Here is a 25,301-nt window from a genome sequence, read left to right as displayed (position 1 = left end):
CTCTGTGTTTAGTGTCCTGTCTGTCTGTAAGATTTTTTCAGCGGTATCCATAAATCTCTTAATTTTGCCCTCAAAGTGCACCAGATTGATGCATTTAACTTCAATATAAAGAAAAACATCTTCTGTTGTAACAACAATAACATTATAAATAGTAACATAGCTGAACATGGTATTGCACATTTAGCTTTCAGTGTTACTGACCTGAGATGTTTTTATTACATGAATTAAGGTGACTGAGGCTTTTTAACATAGACTTTTCAGTGCCCCACATTTTGCACAGAACTGTCCCACATTAGGAAATGCAGATTGTCTGAGACAACTTGGCACTAAGAGTACTGATATGTCTACCATTTCTTTTCTGAGTGTAATATCTGCATTTTCTCTTTTGAAAAAATAAGTCTTAGTTTGGCCACTCATTTTTAATCACACACGTCTCCCCATCCCCCCATTCAAATTCTTGACTGGAAGGGCAGTGTTGCCTACATGTAAATGGGTGGCATTGCCTATATGCATTTGAAAATAAATAGTACCCCCCTCTGAGTGACTACCTGTTGACTTCACATCTTGTCACAAACCAGGGGACTTTACTTCCTGATTTTTGGAAGACAAGACTGACCCAAGATACCTGTACATAGTGGAAAGTGAAATTGACATTGTCAAATTTAATAAAAATACAAAATAATGTATCGGTGTACATGTTTTACTGTACTGTGATCTGCATGCACTTATCAAACATTTAATTAAAGAATGTTGATATACACAGTATATGCTGTGATGCAGCGGGAGGAGGAAAACACACACTTCAAGTCAGATCATCACCCTTAGCTATTTTAATTACCTCTCAAACTACCTAAACTAGTTATAAATGTTTATTGATATGTCTACCATTTCTTTTATGAGGGCAATATCTGCCTTTTCTCTTTTGGTTTGAATTGGAGAAGGGCAATGGTTATCGATGGTGCTTTTAAAGCCTATTGTATACTAACTGTGTGATTTATATTGCTTTTCAAATGCATATAGGCCACCCATTTACACTGCTCTTCCCGTCAAGAATATGAATAGAACTTAGTTAGATCACTTTACATTTCTGCGAATGAATTTTTAATCACACACGTCTCCCCGTCCCGAAAATAATAAATAAAATAAAAAGAGGAAACAATTTTCAAGTTCAGTTTTCACCGTTTTATTTAAAACAACTGACATAACTGACACCATAGGCCTATCTGCTGCGGAAACCAGGACGAGCTATTTCGGGATCTGTTTTTTGGTGGCTCCTCAGTCTCTCGTTTACCCGGCTCCTGATCTTATGCCACTGGTCAATGTTCACATTTGGGAACCGATTGGAAACATAGGACTCAATATTTTGCTTCACATTGAGGGGAAGAGGCATTTTCCCATTGGTCCCAGTCCAGTTGGTTCTTTTCACCATTCTCCCATATGTTACAAATGGCGTTATGGCCATGAAAATATTAGCAGCATAGATCTCAGGGCGATGCTGTCCCTTAACCTCTTAAGCACGGCGGTCCCCCCATTGGACCCCTCCCACCGTTTTTTTTCCGAGATAATGTCTCAGGGCTTCTTAACATTTATGAAACTATTAATGTGTAGCACCAGATTAACGGGAAGAATTTCAGCTAACTGAAGATATGAACCATTTTTACCAAAACAAAACACAAGTCTCATAAGAAGCGTCTAAATGACCCCTGAGCGAAAAAATTCTAACGCACTGCGGCACACAATTCAAGATAAAGATACCCTTATTACTTATCGTAGCTGCACATACAATATAGCCGATTAAAGCTGAGACTCCACTGATTATTTAGGTATAGTATCATCACTGAGCGATCCGAACTTGCGGGCAGGGGAAGCAAACACAGACATCACAACACGTACCTTTACGGAGCTTTTACGGCAGATCGTCTCACCGTAGCTGTCAATTAGGTCAAAAGACGTGTTCAATGGCATTAAAACGAAAAGAAAAATGCTACAGCTGTTGATCCATAGGTTGATAATGTACCTGTGCCTTTGAAAAAATTATTTATAATCCATAATTCCATTTTTTATGTAAAAATCGGAGCGGCAGCTTCCGGTTTTGGTAACGCGTCACTCTCACTCCTTATTTGTTAACGTTTTGGTGTGTATATAACTTTCCCTCGATTCCATTGGCTCTAGCGGTTATAAAGAGATTTCATTCATCAAAATCGAGCAAGGGGGGCCAGAGATAGGTCAAATCCACCCAAATGACCCCAGAAGTGGGTTTCTTTGGCTAAATCTCTCTAAAAAGGTCAAATTTCACTTGTTTTGCATCAATCTTGATACAGGGTACTTATTATATGTTGTACTTTGGATTCCTAAAGCTTTTAGTCTACTAACCCATCATCCAAGGGTAGTTTTCACTATAAGTAAAAAAGCATTTTTGGACGGACACTATAATTTACAGTTTTTTACTATGAAAAATCTGAATTTTCTTTAAAATAAAAAACATCTATATTGATTCTGACTTTTCTACATCCAACTAGCCAAGAGGCTATTTTTTATCTGTAGTCCCTGGACAGATTTTAAAAGTCAATCTAAAACACATTTCCTTTTAAACTAGTAAATACAATACATTTAAAACATGCAACATACATTACTGGGATACTTAAATAAAACAATTTAAAATACAGAACATTAAAACAAAACTAAAGAACATGTTAAAACATGTTAAAACACAGGCAGTGGGTGGTAAGGAGCAGAAGATTGGGTCAGTGTTGGCAGAGCTGATTCCTCACTAACCATATTTTGAGTTTTGATTTAAATAAAGTGAATGTGGACTGGTCTCTGATTGGAGATGGGATTGAGTTCCATTGCTGAGCAGCTTTAACAGAAAATGAAGACTGACTGAAAGAACTTTTTCTGAGTGGAATAATGCAATCTCCTCTCTCTACACCTCTTGTTACCCTAGTTGCAGTTGTGCGTATGTTAATAAACTGTCTAAGAGGAGGTGAGGTAAGGCCGTTTATTTTAAGGCCAGTATTTTGATTATTTGTTTGTACAATGACTCCAGTGGCTTTAATGTTGTTGTACTGGCATGTGACCAGGTCGTTAAACAGTAGGTGATGTGTGAGAGAACCATAGAGTGTGTGTACATCAGAGATGCCTCAATTGACATGTAATCTCTGGTGAACCTAAAATTTGACAGACTGACTGTTGGTGTTGAGATGTTTTTATTACATGAATTAAGGTGACTGAGGCTTTTTAACATAGACAAGCAGATAGTGGATAGATTTAGTTTGAAAGATATAACTGGAGTCCACCCACGCAGTGCAGTGTTGAAGTGCGCATATTTTACATATTTAATCATATATTTTCTAATATAAGGGGTAGAAATGTGATTCAGATAACCGCATAAATATGTGGTTACATTTTCAATGTATATTGTCTTGTATAAATTAAGTTATACTCTCCAAGGCCTCCAAGGCATGTTTATGTTAAATAGTGTATATCATTACAAACAGCAGAGGGCAGTAGGCTATCGGACACGGAAAGGCCTCAGTGCGCCGTGTTGTTATTATGTGTCTGCCGCAGACTTGGCATTCTGGCTAGAAAGGCAGCAACGTTCCCTCTGCTTCAGGGTTAGGAAGGTAAATCCTCTCACTGGGAGCATCAAAAAGTTTACTAGGCAAAAAATGCTAAGTAGGCCTGGACGTTAGTTTACCACTGAAGAATAAACAAAAAACTGGCGAAGACTGAGGATGAGAACCAGGGTTTTAAGCAGGTGCAGGTGAGTGGTGGCAATCAGCGAGATGATTATCAAAGACCCCCATCACCCCAGCCACAAACTGTTCTTTCTGTTGCCGTCTGGCAGACGTTACCGCAGCATCCTGGCAAGGACAAGAAGATTCGGAGACAGTTTCTTCCCGCGGGCAGTGAGACTGTTAAAAAATGTAACTGTTGAAACAACATCAAACATTCATCTGCTACTCAGTAGTATGTATCTAATACCTAATATATATATATCATTCCAATAACTTGTATATAGACTTGTACTGCACTATTCCACATCATAACTTTATTTCATTTTATAACTATTATTATTTTTGTATTGCTCATGCTCTTATTGTTATTATGTTATTATGTTGCATTGTTGGAGAAGCCTGTGACATAAGATTTTCAACTACATAATTACTCTGTAACTATGTCAGATTGACAATAAAGAACCTTGAACCTTGAACTTGAACCTTGAACAGCTGGAGCGGTGTGGAGACGGAACTCCAAATGTAAGTCAGCCACGCCCAGCCAGGAAGACAGACAACAACAGAGGAAAAAGAGGAAGGCCGCACTGTGGATCCTCACACTGTCACTGTTTTTAAAACTTTAATTAAATGTTTGATATTTCCAGAGACCCTTTTAGGCCACTGCTGAGGGGGGGGGGGGGGTGGGAGAGTTTTGTCACATTCCAATGGGTCATTACTTTTGAAACAAATGGCGCATTTCCACCATGGCGCGGAGCGTGGTTTAAGCGTGCCGTGTCGTGCCGGGCCCGTTTTTGGTTGCGTTTCCACTATGCCTAGTTGCGGCCCGGGGCTACTTTTTCACCTTTTCTCTGGCCCGACAAAATCGTGGTTCTATCGGGGCCAACAAACAGGGCTGAGTCGGGCTGAGTTTGCTAAACTAGAGAGAGAATCGCTGGCAAGGGGGCTACAACTACAACAAGATGAACATATTTGACCGTGATTTAATTGTAATACACGTTTCAAAATGATGCCGAAGTAACAACATACTGATACCGGTTAGTAAAAACCATGAATTAATGCTTTGACAAGTCTGCAGACAGACGGCAGGCGAAAAACCTTTTAAAATGCGCGTTGTCTAAATGGAGATCGGCTAAGCCAGGGGTCGGCAACCCCTGGCACGCGTGCCAGCATTGGCGGCACCGTAACCAGTGGCACCCTAGGAATAAGTGGAATAAGTGTGCAAAATATTTAAATTGTATTTTCGGATCCTGAACGAGACCGCCGCCAGAGCGCGTCTCCCCGCACGCAGCGCAGCCCCGCTCTCTTTAACTCCAGGTGACTTTCTGCCGCTTTCCTCCGTGGTGCAGGGCTGATCGTTTCACCACAGAGGAAAGCACTTCACAAATTGCAGTACCCATAAGGAGCTTTACAAATGCCGCAGTTTTTGCGTGGCTGTGTCTTTAGTTGAAAGCCCAGTGGCGATCTGCTCATCTCTCATTGAAATAATATGCTACAAAGGGGCGGACTGGCCATCTGTGTGTTGAACTTTCCTGTCGGCTCCCAGACCGTAGTCGAGGAGGGCAGAAGCAACAAGCTTCAGGTTCAATAACCCACTTTAGCTTAAATGACTGGAGAGAGGCGAGCTCTTCTTGGGAGGCCGTTGCATTTATTTAGCTGTTCTTCTGTTTCACAAAATACATCACAGACCTGTTTTTCTGCTGCCTCGTTTCACTTCCAGAAACATACACACGCTCGCTCACTCTCGCTCTACCATCCACACACACACATGCACACGCCACACCCCTCTCTCTCTCTCTTAAAGGGACAGCGATCTCATCTCACTCTGCATGACCCTAATATCATAATATGTGTGTTCTGGAGAATCACAGAACGGACGATCGTCCTTATTATTATGCCGTTTAAACCAGGTCCACACACTGCTTCCCCGCAGCGAGGCCCCCCCGCCCTCCTGTTGATAGTTCATGAGCGTCAAGCTCCTCAACCCCCCCCCCCCCGTTGATAATTCTCGATCGTTGGCACGCTGATAACAATCTTTTTTTTTCATGGCACTTCATATCAAAAAGGTTGCCGACCCCTGGGCTAAGCTAACGCAATATATGCTCCGACCGTCCACACTCACAACAACGGCCTATACAGACATAAATAAACCAGCGACTGTATTCACCATGACACAGACAGTCTGTGGTTTGTACTTGTTTAACTTTTGTCTAGTTTCTGAACAGATATGAGGAGCTGTGAGCTCTGAGGGCTAACAGCTAATGGCTGATGTTGTTTTTCTGGGGTGCTCATTGAAGATGATGTCACGGCTCCGCCTACACTGCGTTACTATAGATACTACCCCAGTTCCTAAACTGTAATGGAAGCGCAGCATAAAGTGAGCCAGTCCTAACAAGGCATAACGAGGCCGAGCGAGGCTGTGTAGTGGAAATGCGCCAAAAGAGTCACAGCCCTGCATTGATATAAGGGAGCTGTGGGGGGTAGTGAACGGTACATGGTCAATGTTTGTTTAAAATTGTTTGCAGTTGCGAAAGCTCTAAGCCAATTGGACATGGACAAAAAAAAGGATCAGTCTATCTATGTGTTGAGGGGGAACTAGAGACACCCCTCTGCCTTTACAGCCATGGTCCGGTCTGACAGCGCTTAGCTCTCTGCTGCAGAAAGGAAGAGAGAAGATCACTGCTCTAAACAAAGTCAAAAATCGTACGTCCAAACGGAATAAATATAATTAATTATTATTAATACGTTAAGTCTTGTTAATTGTTTTTCACTTTTATTAAATGTTTGATATTTCCGGCACAGACCCTTTCATACCGGCAATGCGCGATAGAAACAACAGGAACTGCGACAGCATAAATATGCGAACACAAACCTACAGTTTAACGTTACTGCTGGAGAAGAGAGATCACAGGGGGGTTGGGAGATCACAGGAGGGGGGAGAGCTGTGGCTGAGTGGCCATTAGGTGTGTAAACAAAGAGTCACATACAACCCCCGCTGATCACCTGAGAGAGCTCTGCAGAGTTTCAGGCCCCGGCCCCACAGGGACCGCATACGGCAAAACGCATAGGATTAACGCAATCGCCAAAAAGCTTCCGTCCACACGCAATATACACCGGATAGTGTCTGCCCACACGAGACAGCTCCGTTTAGATCCAACCGCTGGAAAAGCTGCAGTACATATGCCGAGCCTGTACGTGGCGCTGTAACTTCCTCCACAAAAGCAGCAACTTCCTCCACAAAAGCAGCGAAGAAGAATGGTTGTCATGGCTGCACTTCTGTTTATTCTCCGCGGTGGGGGCCGAGGGAACCGGGCAGAGTTTTTCGCCGGTCAACGTGTGTTAAAGTTGAAATCTTCCGGACAAAATTATAAAAGTGCCGGTCAAAGGTCTTCTTTGTTATTTATTGAGCTTTAAAACAAATGAATAACAACTCTATATAATGATATATAATAATAAAATACACAGAGCCTGTCTCTTTTTCCTCTCTTCTGACAGCGTCAGTGTCTGTCTCATGCAGCAGCTGATCCAGTAATGAGTGACCCGACAGTAAAAAATAAACATATTTATAACTAGTTTCGGTAGTTTGAGAGGTAATTAAAATAGCTAAGGGTGATGATCTGACTTGAAGTGTGTGTTTTGCTCCCGCTGCATCACAGCGGGAGGAGCTGCGTGTCTCCGTCCTGTCAGATTAGACTTCACTCGCGTTTATGTCCATATCGAGATAAAGATAAATAATCTGAATTCAGTGTGCAGTGTACTTTTGCGGGGGTGAGCAGCAGAGGCGGGGAGAGGTGAGGCTATTGCGTCGTCATTATCAGAAAATGACCGTATAGAGGCTACCACACGGAGCCGTTGGACCCCCCAGAGCGCTCCGTTCCCAGATCTATCCACCTTTGGACCCGTTGTCGTTTGTCGTTTCGTTTCTATCGTTTCGTTACGGCGTCGTGTGGCAAAAAGGGCTATACGCAAGAGAAATATGCGGATACAACCCGTTTTCGTTCCCGTGGGGCCTCATTCAGACTATTTAAAAACACAACGGTCTAATTTTATCATTGCACAACAATGAACTCAATGTGTGATTGTTATAGCAGTAATAATACAGTAAACTATTAACAATAGTATAATATTATAGTAAATATTCTTGTCATTATAGTTCTTTTCACCTCCCGTATTGCTTTTTCAACCCACCAGCTTTTATTGAGAAAATAAGTTATATAATTATTAACCAGAGGCATGTTTCTCACTATTTTATGCATAGAAACAACAGGCTACTGTGTGTGTGTGTGAGGAAACAGCTGTTTATTATGAGTTCCCCTGAGAGCTGCCGTTTTCATTCAGACTATTATTTGTTTTTGCCCTATTACTGTACAGCGACCTTGGGTCCCTTGAAAGGCGCTATATAAATGCAAGCTATTATTATTATTATTATTAAAAAAAACAACGGTCTGATTTTAACATTGCACAAAAATGAACTCAATGTGTGATTGTTATAGGAGTAATATTAAACAGTAATAATACAGTAAACTATTAACATTGTACATATTATTGTTTGCCCGTGGGGAGATGACAAGGCTCCATTAAAAATAAACCTCTTTAGTGAATTACTGAGTTTAGGCACGTTAATAAAGTTTTAATGAAGTTGACTACAGTATATTCATATTTGTCAGTGCTTTCATGTCAATTCGGCGAACATAAACATAAATGATCGTGGTGAAGATGATGATTAAATTAGGATTAAAAATCGGTAGTGAGAGCTGCTGAATTTCCTCCCGTCGGATGTGATATAAAAACAAACCGATTATTTTTGTAGTTGTAAACTCAAGTGGATTAAACTACATTTATTAGTGCTTTCATGTCAATTCTGCGAACATATGATACATTAAATGATCGTGAGGATGATGATTACAAATAGTTTGTATTTAGTTAGTTGTAGTACACCAACGTGGATTAAACAACATTATTTTGTTAAATAAAAACATGGTGATGTTTTGTAAATGATTCCATGTATGTTATTTAGCACAGAATATGATCCTATCCGTGAAATATGGATCTTAACAAATATCCGCTATATCAGATACCTCTACTGTAGATCTATCAGCTGTTTATTTCAGAGTTCCAGTGTGGCAGCTTTTTAATCACTGCTCCCCCTGGTGGATCCATGATCCATTGCAGCTGGTTTCATTATAATTTAATTTATTTATCAAGGGGGCGTATTAAGTCATGCGGGGGGTTTTCCTTTCAGCGAGGGCCCACCCCATGCAGATCACGGACCCACATGGGTAGGGGCGTCCGAAATGAGGTGCTACATCTGTAACTGCTTCTTTGCCATCTGGTAAGTCGCAGAATCTACAGGTGCATCTAAAAGAATAACTATATCATAGAACTGTTTTTCTTTAATTTAATTTAAATGAAACATTCATATATTCTAGATTCATTATGCATAAAGTGAAATATTTCAAGGCTTTTTTGTTTTAATTGTGATGATTACAGTTTACAGATCATGAAAATCAATAATCCTGTATCTCAAAATAGTATAATATTAGATAAGACCAATCAAAACAGGATTTATAATACAGATATTTCGACCTTCTGAAAAGTTTGTTCATTTATGTACTCAATACTTGGTCGGGGCCCCTTTTGCACAGATAAATGCATACATTTTACATGGTATATGGAGGCAATATATGATATTGTGAGCTGCTCCTGTAATCTGATTTCTAAAATATGTCTTAGGTCTAGCAAATATAATGCATCTCTTGATGGTCACATATACTTCTCTTCTCTCTTCAGATGCACTTTTGAAATATTTTGGGCCTCATACCACCTCAGCAGAGCCCAGCACTGCAGCAGCATCAAGCGCTCCTGTCCCCTCCACCTCTGCAGAGTCAAGTGATACCATGTGGTCACAAAACAGCTGTCTTATGATGATGATAGATGACTTTGCTTCAAGAAAGGCAAGGAGAGTCAGGCTAAGGTAAGGTGTTGAGGTGTTAGATTGAGGCCTTGAGTATTTAAACAGTTGGAATGAATGTAAATAGCGGTAAAAACCAGTGGTTTCTGTCAAATCTATTATTTGGGTTATATAGTTTTTGTGTCCAGTTATAAAAACAGGCACCACAAAATGGAAACCACATTTTTTAATGTGGAAGTAGATGACAGCCCTCTCTTGACTTGATTAGGAGAGCTCCCTCTGCTGTAATTAATGTGAATTACAGTAAAAACCATAGGTTTATGTAAAATAGTTCTTTTTTTGAAATAATATTTTTTGTGTGAAATAATAGGTTTTAAGTTTGTATTTTTGTTCATTTAAAATAAAACAAACTCCCAAAAAACGTATACAGCTTCCGTGTTCTTTTATTAACATTGGAATTTACTGTGATGCAAGCGGCCGCGGCCGCCTGGGGGGGGGTCGCCAGCTAAAATCTTGCCTAGGGCAGCAAATTGGTCAGGGCCGGACCTGAGTAACTGGCATATCTGGTATCTATAAGGTTGCGTGAATTTTTGTTTGCAGAGCATAAATACAAAATACAAATATGTGCTCTGTTTTTGACACAAGATTTCCCTGCAGTAATGAATGACTGGTCAGAATTATATATTATCTTTGCTGTGATAGTTAAACAATAATCTTCACACTGAGAGAAAACAAAAACATGTTGAGAGGAAACTGCATATTCAAAAAAACACGCATACAAACAAATTCCAAACTTCACTGCATCACAACAAAAGGTGTTATCTGTGGAATAACTGTAATGATGAGCTGAAATACTGTGCAACTTTATCTTAACTAAAAAACAATTCTGAAACAAAATCCTGAATGGATATGAGCAGGACCGGTGATTTCCTGTAAAGATTATTTGTTTTATTAGTTTTTTTGTTTTGTACAAGGGGTGATTTGTTTGAAACAACGAATCAAATATCACGGATGCTGATGACGATGAACTGAACTTTTATTTTCATAAACAATGTATGCTAGAGTTGGTAGGACATGAACATTGTTTAAGCTTCTTCTTGCCCCTTTTGAACATGAAGGAAACTTTTTGAGTATTTATTTTTATACCGTGAAAGTTTTTTGTTATTTTGCTTCTTTTTATTATTATTTTTTTTCTTTTGTTTGTTTAGTTTAGTTTTAACATAAAAACAAACTAAATGCAAAAAAAAACTAAAAAACCCAACAACATTAACATTTTCTTTGTGTCTGTTGGACAGAGCAAATTATGCAACACAGAGCCATTTTCGTTACCAGCTCTTACATCAATACCAATAGACATGATGTCACAAGACGAAGCCACATGAGCGTTATTTAGAAATGTGTTGTTGCAGCAGACTGGATTACATACATTTGAAAAACATGAACTAGTTGACAAATTAGAACTATAACACTTGCTGGTTATTTCATGTATTTATAATAAACATTTTTGTACAATCTATATAAATAGGAATAGCTGTTATACACATATCATTTGCCAATGTCACTTCATTTTCTGTTTTGCACAAATGTTTTAGCAATATTGTATTAGTTGATATATATTGATGCATGACTTGCTGCTTTGTTCGTTAATGTAGACAAATAATTGATTTACAATTTTATTATGATTGTCATTACGTTATTTATTAGATAACAGCAGAGAGGGATCAGGCGATGTCCTTCACCAAATTGAACTTACATAAAAATACATAAGTATAAATGTCAAAATATATTTTAAGTACGAAAAGTATAAATACTCAGAATGCAGAATGGCAAATTTCAGATTAATATACGGTATATTACATATCTAGATCCCAATTCATATTGTGTTTATCACATCAATGTTGCAGCTGGTTAGGTGGGATTTATAATAATATTACTTCATATACTATTGGGTAGAGAAATAACACATTATAATTAAATAGATCAATTAATTTGACCATCCTAAAAGACATTTAATAAATACAGTTATCACATAATATTTTCTATTAATTACGTGAATTTGAACTGGTCAAATTGTTTTTTATGAACATATATATTACTTTACTTCTTTTTTTATTAAAGCCTTTTTCCTTTAGTCCTTGTTCCTGTTTTTGAAAGCCTGTAAACAACATTTTGTAACTGAGCCACAATATGGAGAAATCATACACACAAAAGGCTTTGGTAACTCTGCACCTCTACTTTTAACCACACAGAGGGGTTGTGTAAACACCAGTTGAAGACTCCTTTCTCAACCTGGCAAAATATATTTCAACAGTCTCAGAAGTGTAAATGATTTGGTATCTGTTAATAAAACCATTAGTTATAACTGCCCAATGCTGGAATTCAAGCTTTAAAAAAAAGGTGTTTCTTTCCTATTTTTTTTTTTATATATAATCCTAAACTCGCAGTTTTGGCTTGTAATATTCCATAGGGTTTTAAAACATTTATTAACATGCTTATTGTAATTTTCATGTGTGGAAGGAACAAAAAAGAAAATCAACAGGCAGCTCCGCAGGTGGCTTAGAATACCTCCAAGATTCACATCAGTAGGACTGTGCATAGAGGCCTGCCAGCTACGACTTACTGTCATCCGTGGTGCAGGAGTTCAAGGTGGCAAAGTGCAGATTCATGTTGACCATCAGAAAATCTAAGGACATTAAAACAAGATCTCTGTTTTGCTATGTGTGAGATGATCTACTGCATTGTAATAAGTCTGTTTCCATTAGCTTTAAATCTGAGATGTCTTTGGGAAGAACAGATTAAATGTATCTGGATAATGTAATCAGGATTAAAAAAAAATCCCTACAGATAAAGAACAAATAAATCAGATAACTGTTACATTTCTCTGCATTGTGGTTAACTAGCAGGATTACAGTATTAGTAAAAACCTAAAAAGATTATATAGTGTTTGTTGTAAAGGATCAGATGATATCTCTTCTCTTAGAGCTGTACTGTTCTGTAGACTAATACTTTAAGTGTGAATCTATACGCCTACTGCCTGAATCTGCTTTATGGTTTTCACTTTCTTTGCTTCATTTGTTCAGTTTTTAATTCAGCAGGTGAACCTATATGTTCATAAAATAGTGTGTGTGAGCTTAACTGTGTGTATTCAACTAAAACGGAGCATTTTCTGTCTGCTCAGATTTAATTTCTGCTTTTCTAAACTGTAGTATGTGCTCATGTGTTTCAGTGTTGGTGTATAGGCTACTGCCTGAATATGCTTCATGAAAGGCAGGTTTTCCTATAAATAAAATGATTTTTTATCCTAAATATCCTGATTTCTGCTCTTCTAAGGTCATATTGTTCTGTTGTTGCACATAATACAGTAAAAAAAACATCTTATTGTTAATTATTTTCTCTTTATTTATTTGCCTTGCATTTGATATTGAGGTAATCCAAAAGTCGAGTAAAGTAATCAGGTTACATTACTTTTACTTATCTAGTGTGTAGCATTAAGGTTTATTGCGCTTATTGTAAGTCACTCTGGATAAAAGCATCAGCTAAATGTACATGATTTGCTCTGTTAATTCATCAATTAATGTTTCATATACCATTGACTGCTTAAACATGTAGCCTGCTGGGAAACATCTTACACAAACCCCAGTGGGTTTGAAGTCATAACTGCCACTTCCAGTTCCGCTGGATTTGTCAACATTTGTTGAACAGAATACCTTATAAGGATGGGGGTTAGTTGTTTTCCCCACATATATAAGTTGGACCCTTCTGTTTCAGGTACTCTATCTCTCTGCTTCTGTCCTGTAACCAGCCATGATCCTGCAGGCAGCTGTGCTCAGCGTCCTCCTCTGCTGCGTGCACACTTACACTCTATGGGTAAGCATCAGCACACACTTCACACACAATTAACTTTCAATAATAACAAAAATACATACACATTTTTATGAAACACTTTGAAATGACCTATGATACATTTTGAACTGTAACAATCCAATATAGAAATGTCCTTCAACAATACACAACATCAGCATGACATTTAGTTTTTAAGTTTGTGGATTTCATTATGCATGAAATAAGATTTCTCTGTATCAAAAGATGTACATTTATATTTGAGAAATCCTAATACCGTCTCTATAGGACCTCCATCAGTCGTCTCATATTTAATTAAAATATATTTTCATGCACTGGTCAATTTTGAGAGTTTGCTTCCATAACATGTCTTCTTTATAGTGGAAAGAAAATATCAAAAATAGACGTTAAGGTGTTTATTTGACTACCTTTTGTGCTTTTGAACATTTACCCTAAATTCACCACAAAATGAGCATTAGAAAATGTCTCATTTACACATTTAAGCATGCTTGATCAGAAAACTTGCAAACAATTGTTGTCTTAATGTAGGTCATCAACTGGGGTAGTTTGATTGTGATATCTATAAGCTATTATTTTATTACCCAATGTATCTTTAGTGTCTCCTCTAAACCAGCTTTTACTGTTTATTATTACAGGCTCCTTTTGAAAAGACTGAGGAGTCCTCTGGTAAGACAGGGCTACTTTTCAAACTTTCAAATGCTCTAACTATTTAGTCCGACTTTTGAACTGATTGTTTCTATTCCAAAGGCAACACCATTGAGGATGAGACCCTCAGTGTCTCTGAGCTGTTGGAGAGGGCCAATGTGGATGTTGGTATGTATCTGCACTGCAATCATTCATTATGTATTCCCCTTGGCTGTGAATGTTCATTAAAGATAATCTTACATTCATTTGAAACAAATCAAATCAAGAGGATGTAACACCACACTGTCACTGTTTGACACTGTTCATTAGAGCAATCATCTGGTTTCAGCACTATTATATATACTAACATTTATTTTGTTTTACACACATTTGTACTTATTAATTGTGGTTTTATAGTGTTATACACTTTGAAAATGTTTCTTTAACTTTAATTTGATTTATTTTGTATTTAACTTTTATTTCAAAATGAAGCCTCTGTTATGCAACCCTGCTTCCCCCGGGCTAATTAAAAGTATATCTGATTCGGATTTGAAAGAAAGATGAAGGCATGTTCTTGATCATGCTTGCGTCATCTTGCAGGAAAGAACTTTGACGAGCCGATGGTGATGTTTGGAGACATCGCCGTGCCCACAGGTCTGCAGAACGCTGATCCCTGCACAGCGCGAGGCTGCCTGTGGCCCAAAGCCACCGACGGAAACGTCTACGTACCCTACCGCATCTCCAACCAGTACTGTGAGTACTGAAGGCAGGGTCTTATATGATTAGTGTTCACATTTCATGCACACAGTATGCATTTTTAGCGGCAGCAGTACTAGCAAGTGATGGCTCAATGTCCCTTTTTCTTGAATATTAGGCAGTACTGATACCAATACCAATATGTATCTCTTGTTAGGCATCATTCTAACATGTTAATTTGTATTGAAATTAACTTTTCTCAACCAAAGCTCCAGTGATTTTGACCACTATATGACCAATACGTAATATTGAATCGGCGCATCCACCATTAAAAGTAGCAGTATAATAGAAGCAGTAGAAGTAAAGGTAATAATTGATCTAGTGGTAGTAGTATTAAAGGTGTCCTCCACTGACTTTAAAGAAACATTTATTCAAATTAGATGTGGAACTTTTGGACGATTTTGGCTTTTCTACTGTAAATGTATCTGCTGCTTGATGGCATAACTTGCACTGAACTTTAAAGTTGTTTCCATTTTCCTAATGGTAAAAGCCATTTTGTATGATCAGTGTCGTTATGTGTGCATATGTGCATAGTGTTTGGCTCGAAATACCAAACAGATCATGCATTGTAGCATCCCATAAACCCCTCTGTTTCAGCCCTGTTTCAAAGGTGCTGATTCTGGGTCTGTTACTTTAGATGAAAAATAAGGAGCCACTCCCCACGCGCCTCTGGGAGATATTTGGTTACTAAAAACTCAATGGTGCTCTTGGAAGAGATTCAGGTGATAAGGTGGGGGGGGGGGGGGTTACCTTGGTTGGCGATTGGCTAATGGTTACACAAGCCAAAAAATCGTTATGACATCACAAAGTGGCCAAAATCTGATCAGCTCATTTTCAGACAGGTTTTTATATAAATGGATCAGGACAAAAAGTGAGTGAATATTTTTTCCTGAAACGTTCAGAATCTCTTTACACAGAGGGGACACATGTTTATGTAAAAAATACATGAAAAAGTGGATTTTGCATAATAGGTGACCTTTAAAGGGACGTATCATGCAAAATGCACTTTTGTACGTCTTTTATACATGAATATGTGTCCCCGGTGTTCCAGGGAACTCACCAAGTGTCAGAAAACACAACCCTCTCTATTTTCCTCCATACCCAAATCTCTAAAAAGGGGGCTGCAATGGATCTAATAAAAACTGATCCAGATTTGAACACTGTCCTGACGTCAGGACGGTGGCGCTACGGCTATTGGGCCAACTCCACCAATCAGGAGGAGACAGACACGGCCATTGCCGTTCGAAAGCGCTGGAGACGCTGTAGTACATATGCCAGGCCTGTAGGCGGTGCTGTTCTCACAGAATCAGCCCTTGCAAAAACAGGGGTAAAATAGTGCAAATTGAGCGAAATGAGGCATGGCTAAAATGCATGATCTGTTTGGTATTTTGAAAAAAGAAAAAGTATAAATATGCCTTATATAGGTATGGTCCTACACTATATTATTATAATATAGCATGATAGGTCCACTTTAAGAAATAAAACCCACTAAACTGATATTATTTGATTTTTACTGTAAAGCCCAGAGAGAGAGACAAACCATCGTCCGAGGCCTGAGGTCTTTTGCTGCGTCCACCTGCATCCGCTTCACCCCCCGCAACAGACAGAGTGACTTTGTCGACATCCAGTCCCAATCAGGGTAATGACAATGCACACAACACACATGCATAACTAACAGAATCTATTTACACCTCCATAAAACACACTGTGTGTCTCAGGAGGGGAAGCAATTTGGCTGTTTAACTGATAGTTTTATGTCGTGCTCTCTTCCAGGTGTTTCTCCTTCGTCGGCCGTCGTGGTAGAGGCCAGGTAGTGTCTTTGAGTCGTCAGGGGTGTGTTTTCCAGCAGATCATCCAACATGAGCTGCTCCACGCCCTCGGCTTCGACCATGAGCAGACCCGGTCCGACAGAGACCAGCATGTCCGCATCCTGCTGCAGAACGTTAGGCCCGGTGGGTCTCACTCTTTCATCATGTAGAATACAGATGGAGCCAGTAATGATTTTGCAAATGATACAATCGATCAAAATAGGGTTGTTCAATTAATACAACTGACCTTTATGACCTTCGAAGGGGTAGTAGAGCCCCATTCCTCCAATACAGTAGAACCAAATGGCACTTGGTTTGTGGTGCTCAAACTTCCAAAAATTACATTTGGAGCTACTTTCTTTCTACTCTTATCACCTCGCACAAGAAAGCATGTATCTACTCATGGATGACTTGTATTTTCTTAGAGGTGTTACTCTTCAATAGTATAAAAACAGAGACAATATTTGATTGAGCCGTGTGATCTCCTGCAGGAACGGAGAACAATTTCAGGAGGATCGCAACAAGGAACCTTGGCACTCCCTATGACTACAACTCTGTCATGCACTATGCCAGGTAACATAATAATAATACAACAACATGTGATGATAATGTTTCTCTGTGTCCTCTGGATTTGTTTTCTGACAGTTTTTTTATCTAATGCAACTTCATAAAGTGATATTATGTCCCAAGTGGCCAAACGATTCCTAATACAACTTTACAACATCTTTCCTCATAGCTTTGTGTATGTATGGGAGTCAGAGTCGAAAATTCATTAGCTTCATTGAGAACCTCCGTGATCTCCAATGTGTCTGCGCCTTTCATTTCTGTTTCAGTCCAAAATGTGCAGTACGTTCAAAAAGTGAACTTTAATGACAGATTTTAGCATATGCACAATATTTGATGCCATGGAATGTTAGCTAGCTAAACGCTACTTCATCCAAATCTGCTTTCTGTGGTCATTCAGCAGCACAGGTGTCCAGTTGTTATCACTGCTGTGTTTGCACCACAGGTTTGCCTTCTCCAGGAACCGACAGCCGACCATCATCCCTATCCCCGACAGCAACGTAGCCATTGGGAGAGCCACCCAGATGAGTCCGACCGACATCCTCCGGGTCAACCGCCTCTACGGATGCAGTACGTACATTTTTATCAAAGTAGCCTACTGACTAAATGACTTTCTACATGTTCCTGTAACTGCAGTGTATTTCTGAGCTACACTGACCCCACCCATATCTGTAGTCTCTCATACTATCTCCCTACTGATAACATTTGAGGTCAGGCTCAACACAAATCCAGAAACCCTATATGTGACCCGCTCTATCGAAATCAGTCGGAAGTTGCAACGGCTCATTTCAAAATAAACGTGGATTTGCGTAAAAAAGTAGTTTTTCGGGGTTCGGGTGTTTTGTTTGATTTTAAATAAACAAAGTCTTTCAGAATATGAAACTTTTATTTTCAAAATCACACGATAAATACATTTTTGAAGCTTGTAAAGGGAAGAAGAGGCACCTCTCACTCGCAACCTGCTCTTCCGCAGCGCCGCTCCCCCTCACTCTCCCTCTCGCTGACATTATGAATGTAAGGCGTATAGTAATCATAGATAACACGGCAGGGTCTGTGACAGTTTGTTTTCATCTGATTTCAAATAAACAAAGTCTTGGCTTTTAGAATATTAAACTTGTTTCGACAAATTCAGATGATAAATACAACTTTGAAGCTTGTAACGGCATATTTACAAGCGGAGAACGGAGTAACTTAACGTCACAGCAGGCATAACAACAGCCGGTGTTTCTTGTGAGTGTTTTCACACACATACACTCGCGAGCTTCCCCCAGACCAGTAATCCAAACGAAAATATTTTCCCTCCGTACTACTTTGATCATTTATTAGCCGCTAATAATCAATCAGATCGATGGATTCCAGAGAAGAGGAAACTTTGAAGGCCTTTTTCTCAAAATGATGACTCGGTAACAGTCATTATATAATGTGACATATCTTACTTAATATTTGGAGTACAAAAACAATCCTGATATCATTCGAAAGATAGGGATCTCCTCTTTCCAACAGTGCATACAACTCAAAATGTGTCTTCGGATCAATGCGACTGATTTCGATAGAGCAAGTCACATATACTGTACGTTTATGTAAAATGGAGCAGTACCATAAAAAGTATCAAACAGTTTTTACAGGTTTACTGTCTTTTTGTCAGATTCCACTGCATCCAGGCCTCACCTGAAACCGGTGCAAAGAAAACATTTCTTGGAGAAATGAAGGTAAGTCCTAAGTTTGCATGTTTTTTCATACTTGCTATGAACCAGGGGTGAACAAAGTAGTCAGATCTTTAACTGTGGTGAAAAAAGTAATACAATGTGCATACACAAGTAAAGACCACGCATTCAAATGTAACTCAGAAAGTACAGAAGCATTTGCATCAAGATATACTTAAAGAACGAATAGTAAAGTGAATAATTTTGCCCTATGGCCCATTTTAGAACTATATGTTACATGATTGACTTTATTGTTTTATTTATTAATGTCTCCATTACTTCAACGTTGAAGTTTTTTAATTTGTTTTAATAAATTCACTGGGGGCTAGCTTGTGCGGGTAGATTCTGTATTTTGTTTTTAAGATGGATGATGGATTTGTATTCATATTTTAGTTTTTCTGGTTTTGCTTTTAGGATAGTGACAGATACAGACTGAACACATGAATGTACTTTTATTTGGATCCATTAATGTGCATATTTTCTTTAAAATCTCCTCTTCTCCAACAGGAATTCAAGAGGAAATAAGACAAATTCAGGCAGCTTCTTATCTACAAGCAAAACCAAGATGCATCTGGTGTTGAATGAATGTGCTTTAATTCAGATTACATTAGCTTGCGTGCTGTCTCACTAAGAAATTAAAATTAAAAAATCACAAATGTTCACTTAGATAAATTACTGCTTATGAGCTTGATTAAATACAAATAATGAATAAAAATGTTTGTTCACAGACCTTAATCACATGTCCGTCTGTTTTTTCAAATTTTCCATTTGGCCTTCATGAACAGGACAAACACACACAGCTGATCAAACTCTTGGATAAACACTTATTTTCCAGTCTGGGTGCCAGACAGTACACACACACACACACACACACACACACACACACACACACACACACACACACACACACACACACACACACACACACACACACACACACAAACACACACACACACACACACACACACACACACACACACACACACACACACACACACACATTCAAACACACAGTACACACAGTACACACTCATACATACATTCATAATAATAAATCATATGTGTCCGAAAGGGAGTAGGAGGAAGCAAATGCTTATTAATTCCCACCCCTTACTTACTGCTGATCAGTGATTATCCTTTAAATCATTTCTGCAAGTTATTCCTACTTACATATTTACATGTATACATACATTTACAATAATTTCTCATCTTCAATCACCTTTCTTCATTCTCATAGTTTTCCAAAAAAGTGTTTCTGTACATCCTTTTAAACTGAATTATATTTGTGCTTTGTTTTAACTCCTGCTCCAAACCATTCCATAAAATCACCCCACAGATTGTTATGCACATACTTTCATGCATTGTGTTTCAAATGTAGATTTCCTCTCAAATGATACCCCCCCTCTCTGTCTATGAACAATGTTTGTAATTTCCTAGGAAGTAGATTATTTCTTGCTCTGTACATGATGCAGTTTGAAATGTAACCAGATCAGTCATCTTCAGTGTGTGTGACTTCAAGAATAATGAATTAGTGTGTTCAAGATATCCAACATTATTGATTATTCTTATAGCCCTTTTTTGTAATGTGCATAACTGCTGTAGGTTGGTTTTGTAAGTGTTTCCCCAAATCTCCACACAGTAACTCAGACATGGCAATATGAGTGTATTATACAGAGTATATCATGATTTGTAGTCCAAAATGTGTCTTGCTTTCCCCAATATTGCGATAGTCCTAGCCAGGCTTAGAACACAAATAAGAAACAATACCATTATTAAATACTCTTTTTAAATTTATTTATATACATTATATTTTACTTTTATTTGATCAGTAATACCAGTCAAGTCCTGGCCGAGTTAACAGCTGAAGCAGTTTCACAAACATACCAATATACAGTACCTTTATAAAAAGATAAACCACATGTCAAATGTAAACCACTAGTGATATGAGCATGACCACATTTATGTAACTTTCACACCTGTTTTTTTATATAAGAATAAATCACATTTTGTAAGTGTTATTAAGGGAGTATGACCATTCTTGTGGTACTAAAGACTTCATTTGGGGCCTTGCCGCACAATAAGGTCATGCAGGATAAGGCATCATTAGGTGCTTTATTAAGACGAATAGAGAGCCAACATGCTACTTATATGGACGCTAATAAGCACAATAGTTAATTTATGCCTTAATAAAGGGTGAGCTAGAAAACCTCTGCATTCCATTGCAGTTCCATTTTAGTTTCTTATATACATACATATATGCATTTCTGCTATAATATTTCAAATAAAAACTGAGGTCAGATAAACAGTAAGTGCACTCATCATCACACTTTATAGTTATGAATCAATACAAATGAAAAGAACAAATCAGGCATAAGTGACTTTATTTTCCTTTTTTTCAGTGTGTTTTGTACGGTATGATGGCAACATGTGTCCCTTTTCCCACTTTGTCAGATAAGGCTGTGAGTTCAGCTAATTCTTTGACTTTCTTAGAACCCTGATTGTCCATATTTGGGCACACAAAGACAGTTGAGCGTAGATAAAAAGCTGGAGAGAGACCTCCTCTGCACTAATCCACACGAGGATCCAAGGTGAGTTCAGTGTGCACTTTGTTTCAGTGTGTATATTCCTCTGTGTGTGTGTCTGTGCTCTGAGTGAAGCTGTGTGTGTCCTGCAGAATGTCTGTCTTCAGGTTCTCCGCTCTCGCTCTGCTGCTGCTGTCTGCCTGCTGCTGGGCCGACACTGAGGTAGGAGCAATGGCAGGGTGATATTTGCTCATTCTTTATAATTTATAACAACACTTTTAAAAGTAACAAATGCATGTATTTAAATGTAGCATTTATTTACACCTTTGCTGACTTTTTAAGAATGTTCTTCATTTTTTTCTGTAAAGAGTCTTTGAGTTTGAACATTTTAATTAATATATATCTTCAACAAATATACCCAGTTGAACAATTATATTAAGACGCATTTTCATATGAAATATATTATTTTAGAAAAGTGCAAGTTTTCTGAAATGTTATGTTGAAAACGCAATTAAAGGTGGGGTAGGTAAGTTTGAGAAACCGGCACGAGATCGCTAGAATTTGAAAATACACAACCGGAGAAAATCTGCCACTTCCTTATAGAGCCCCTCCTCCAACACACACGAACGCGCACATGACCAATGAGGGCACGAGATAAGTTTGTGCACAGATGGAAGGCTGACAGGCAGGTAGGCCATCCAGTTATTTTAGCCGGGCCGGCTAAAATGATTGGTCGTGCTTTTTACAGTACTACGGCTTCCACAGATGACATTTTTTCATGGATTTTTTGTCAAAGCACTTAAGATATTCATTGCTATCGGGATGTTAAGAGCATTCCATGGAATATAACAAAAAGTGTATCTCGAGCCGGTTTCTCAAACTTACCTAACCCACCTTTAAGGCATTGTGTATATTACACGATTTTTGTCTTTCTATTAGACTCAAAAAGCAAAATAGGGGTTAGGGCTGGGGTAAGGGTTAGGTTCAACATTTTAAAATGTCCAGTGCATCCAAAAACACGTTTTTGCCTGTATTTTCATGTCTCAAAACATAGAATTTGGTTTGTGATAAATAAATTACTGCTACAGTATACCTTTAGCTGTAATAAGCTTATGTGGTTCTATCTGTTTCTAATGAGTTTGTCTTTCTCTCCTCTAATCCCACGCTGAACCTGCAGGCAGGTATGTATCTATTCTAATGATCAGACCTCAAGTCCTTACATGCACAGTTTGTGCTGCTGTGTTTTTACACAAAATAAAATGGTGTTGTTGATGTCTCTCTGCAGAGAAGGAATCAAAGGAGCTTTCTGTGTCTGAAATTCTGGAGAGAGCCAACACAAATCTGGGTGAGTGTGAGCTGCTGCATCTCCATGCTCCTCGTCTTCTATCAGTATCTCCTCAGCAGGAGTTTGAGATACTGTGTGATGTGTTTCAGTTCGCTCCGACAATGAGCCCATCCTGACTGAGCTGGACATCGCCATCGACAACGAGGCAGAGAGAAACGCCGACCCCTGCACCAGCCGTGGCTGCAAGTGGTTAAAGAACAGTGATGGAAAGGTCTACGTTCCTTATTACATCACCAACCACTTCTGTAAGTGTCACACAGCCAGGCTATCAGAAACTCCTCTCATTTATAATGGAATCACTATTAATGCTGAACAACTCTCAATAACTACAAATAGCTAAATTAAAGGGAACATATTATGCCGATTTCAGGTTCATTATAAGATTTGGGGTTTCTACTCGAAAATGTTTCCATATTTTGTTATCTAAAAAACACATAGTTTTCCTCATAATGTCTGTTGAATGATACCTGCATTATACCTCTGTCTGGAACGCCCAGTTTTATCGCCTGTCTCTTTCATTTATGGAACTCTGTATTTCCTTCACTGTTGGATTGCAAAAGCTAAATATTGTGTGCTATGCTCCTCGCAGCCTCCCGCGAGAAGGCCATCATCACCCGTGGACTGGAGTCCTTCTCCTCTCTCTCCTGCATCCGCTTCAGACCCAGCCAGAGCAACGACCGCGAATGGCTGCAGATCGAGTCCCAGAATGGGTGCGAAAATAATAATGTGGTAGAGTTTGAGACCAAAGCTTTCCTCACACCTCAGTGTCCTTTAACTGAACTCTGACCCCCTCCAGCTGCTGGTCCTACGTCGGCCGTCGTGGTGGAAAGCAGGTGGTGTCTCTGGCCCGCAGCGGATGTCTTTACCACAACACCGTCCAGCACGAGCTGCTCCACGCTCTGGGCTTCAACCACGAGCAGACCCGCTCTGACAGAGACAACCACATCAGAGTCCTGCTGCAGAACGTTGTGTCTGGTAATGGAGCTGTTTGTTATTCACAATGATGGAAGATGTTAGAGATGTAAGAGAGGAGAGTCAGTAAAGCTTGTTTGAGGTTACAGTGGTTGTTGTCCTAACCCTGGTGCCTCCTAGTGGACAAAAAGGAACACAATTCAAGGGACCATAATTACCAACTAATTTATAATTTATTCATTGTAAAAGATGGTTTGTCATGCAACAAAGGCTGTTTTTGGCCTCACAAATTTGGAAATGTGATAATTTCTTCTGTTTTATATTGTATTAAACCAGGATTTCTACAGTTCCTATAACGTCCAAAAGGCATTGAAATACTTAATGGAATCTTTCTCCAGCTGCACGACACCTTCCTGTCCACAGTCAGTGTGAATTCAAACCACACAAATGTTACTTTAACAGTAAGTAATGTCGTTCTTGTGGTTTATTTTAGGTATGGAGCACAACTTCAACAAGATTGCCACCCTGAACCAGGGCACTCCCTACGACTACAACTCTGTCATGCAGTACTTCAGGTGAGAACAAGAAGAAGTCACTTCCTCCCTGCTGCTGTGTGTTTGATTGTGTATTTGTGTGTGTGTGTGTGTGTGTGTGTGTGGCTCACTGTAACTGCTTTCTGTCCTTTTGTAGGACCGCCTTCTCCAAGAATGGCCAGCCCACAATGATCCCCATCCCTGATGCCAACGTGTCCATTGGCAACGCTAGGGAGATGAGCCGGAATGACATCTCCAGGCTCAACACTCTCTACCAGTGCTGTGAGTGTCCACAAGACCACTTTATCAATCGTGTCTATATGCTACACACTCACTTTGACATAATGCAACTCTTCGTTGTTCTGTTACAGAGGAAGCTGTTCACATATGCTGATAGATGATCAGAGTCAACAACAGAAGCTGCAGCATCAGCTACAGTCAATCATCATACAATAAAGTTATTTTACTGAGATGAAACACTTAATCTGTGTTCTTTTTGAGCCACTTAAAGAACTCTGTACGATAAATCGTGTACTCCACTACCCAGTGACGTGCGGTGAGGTTCATGGCTGGTGAGGCACTGACTCTTTCAGAGTCAGATTTACAAATATTATATTTTGACCTTAATCGAAATATTCTGTTATTAGTCTGATGCTATGATTAATTTTAAACAGACCGTTCAACAAAAGGATACCCAAAATCTAAATATTGGATTGTTCTTTCTTAGTAAGATCCCATTTTCATTACAGTTGTGGTCTTACCTTGACTTGAAGATGAAGTCCATGCTATCCTTCTGGACAACAATCTCTATTACTGTTTTGTAAAAGTCCTCCTTATCTTTCTCTAGTTTCAAAAGTCTAGTTTGTTGTTTGCAGATCTACCGTCTCTGCGTAGAATAGTAGCAACAAGAACCTGTGGGCTCACGTGCTCCCCCTTCAGTGCGGCAGAGGTTATGGCTGCCTCTCCTGGTGCTTTTTTCATTGCCGTTGTACGATGAGACCAGCGAGCCTAAATATCATATATACGTG

The 25,301-nt window shown here is 39.0% G+C and overlaps 2 protein-coding genes across 2 annotated transcripts; both read left to right on the top strand.

The window, feature by feature from the left end:
* Positions 1-13,397: 13,397 nt before the first annotated feature.
* Positions 13,398-19,696, top strand: LOC117491117 (low choriolytic enzyme-like). The gene is made up of 10 exons (XM_034140965.1): positions 13,398-13,512; positions 14,142-14,172; positions 14,254-14,319; positions 14,731-14,883; positions 16,408-16,525; positions 16,660-16,838; positions 17,186-17,267; positions 17,704-17,828; positions 18,904-18,967; positions 19,469-19,696. The coding sequence occupies exons 1-9, from the start codon at positions 13,450-13,452 to the stop codon at positions 18,963-18,965; spliced, it is 879 nt and encodes a 292-aa protein (XP_033996856.1). The 5' UTR covers positions 13,398-13,449; the 3' UTR covers positions 18,966-18,967; positions 19,469-19,696.
* Positions 19,697-21,531: 1,835 nt separating this feature from the next.
* On the top strand, positions 21,532-24,750 carry LOC117491118 (low choriolytic enzyme-like). Its single transcript, XM_034140967.1, has 9 exons — positions 21,532-21,549; positions 21,636-21,705; positions 22,765-22,828; positions 22,918-23,073; positions 23,418-23,538; positions 23,625-23,803; positions 24,234-24,315; positions 24,431-24,555; positions 24,645-24,750. Coding segments are annotated over exons 2-9 (798 nt in total). The 5' UTR covers positions 21,532-21,549; position 21,636; the 3' UTR covers positions 24,647-24,750.
* The last annotated feature ends 551 nt before the right edge of the window (positions 24,751-25,301 follow it).

The sequence above is a fragment of the Trematomus bernacchii genome, unplaced genomic scaffold (genome assembly GCF_902827165.1).
Source record: "Trematomus bernacchii unplaced genomic scaffold, fTreBer1.1, whole genome shotgun sequence".
In the NCBI taxonomy this organism is placed as follows: domain Eukaryota; kingdom Metazoa; phylum Chordata; class Actinopteri; order Perciformes; family Nototheniidae; genus Trematomus; species Trematomus bernacchii.
This window is presented reverse-complemented; position numbering and strand designations above follow the sequence as displayed.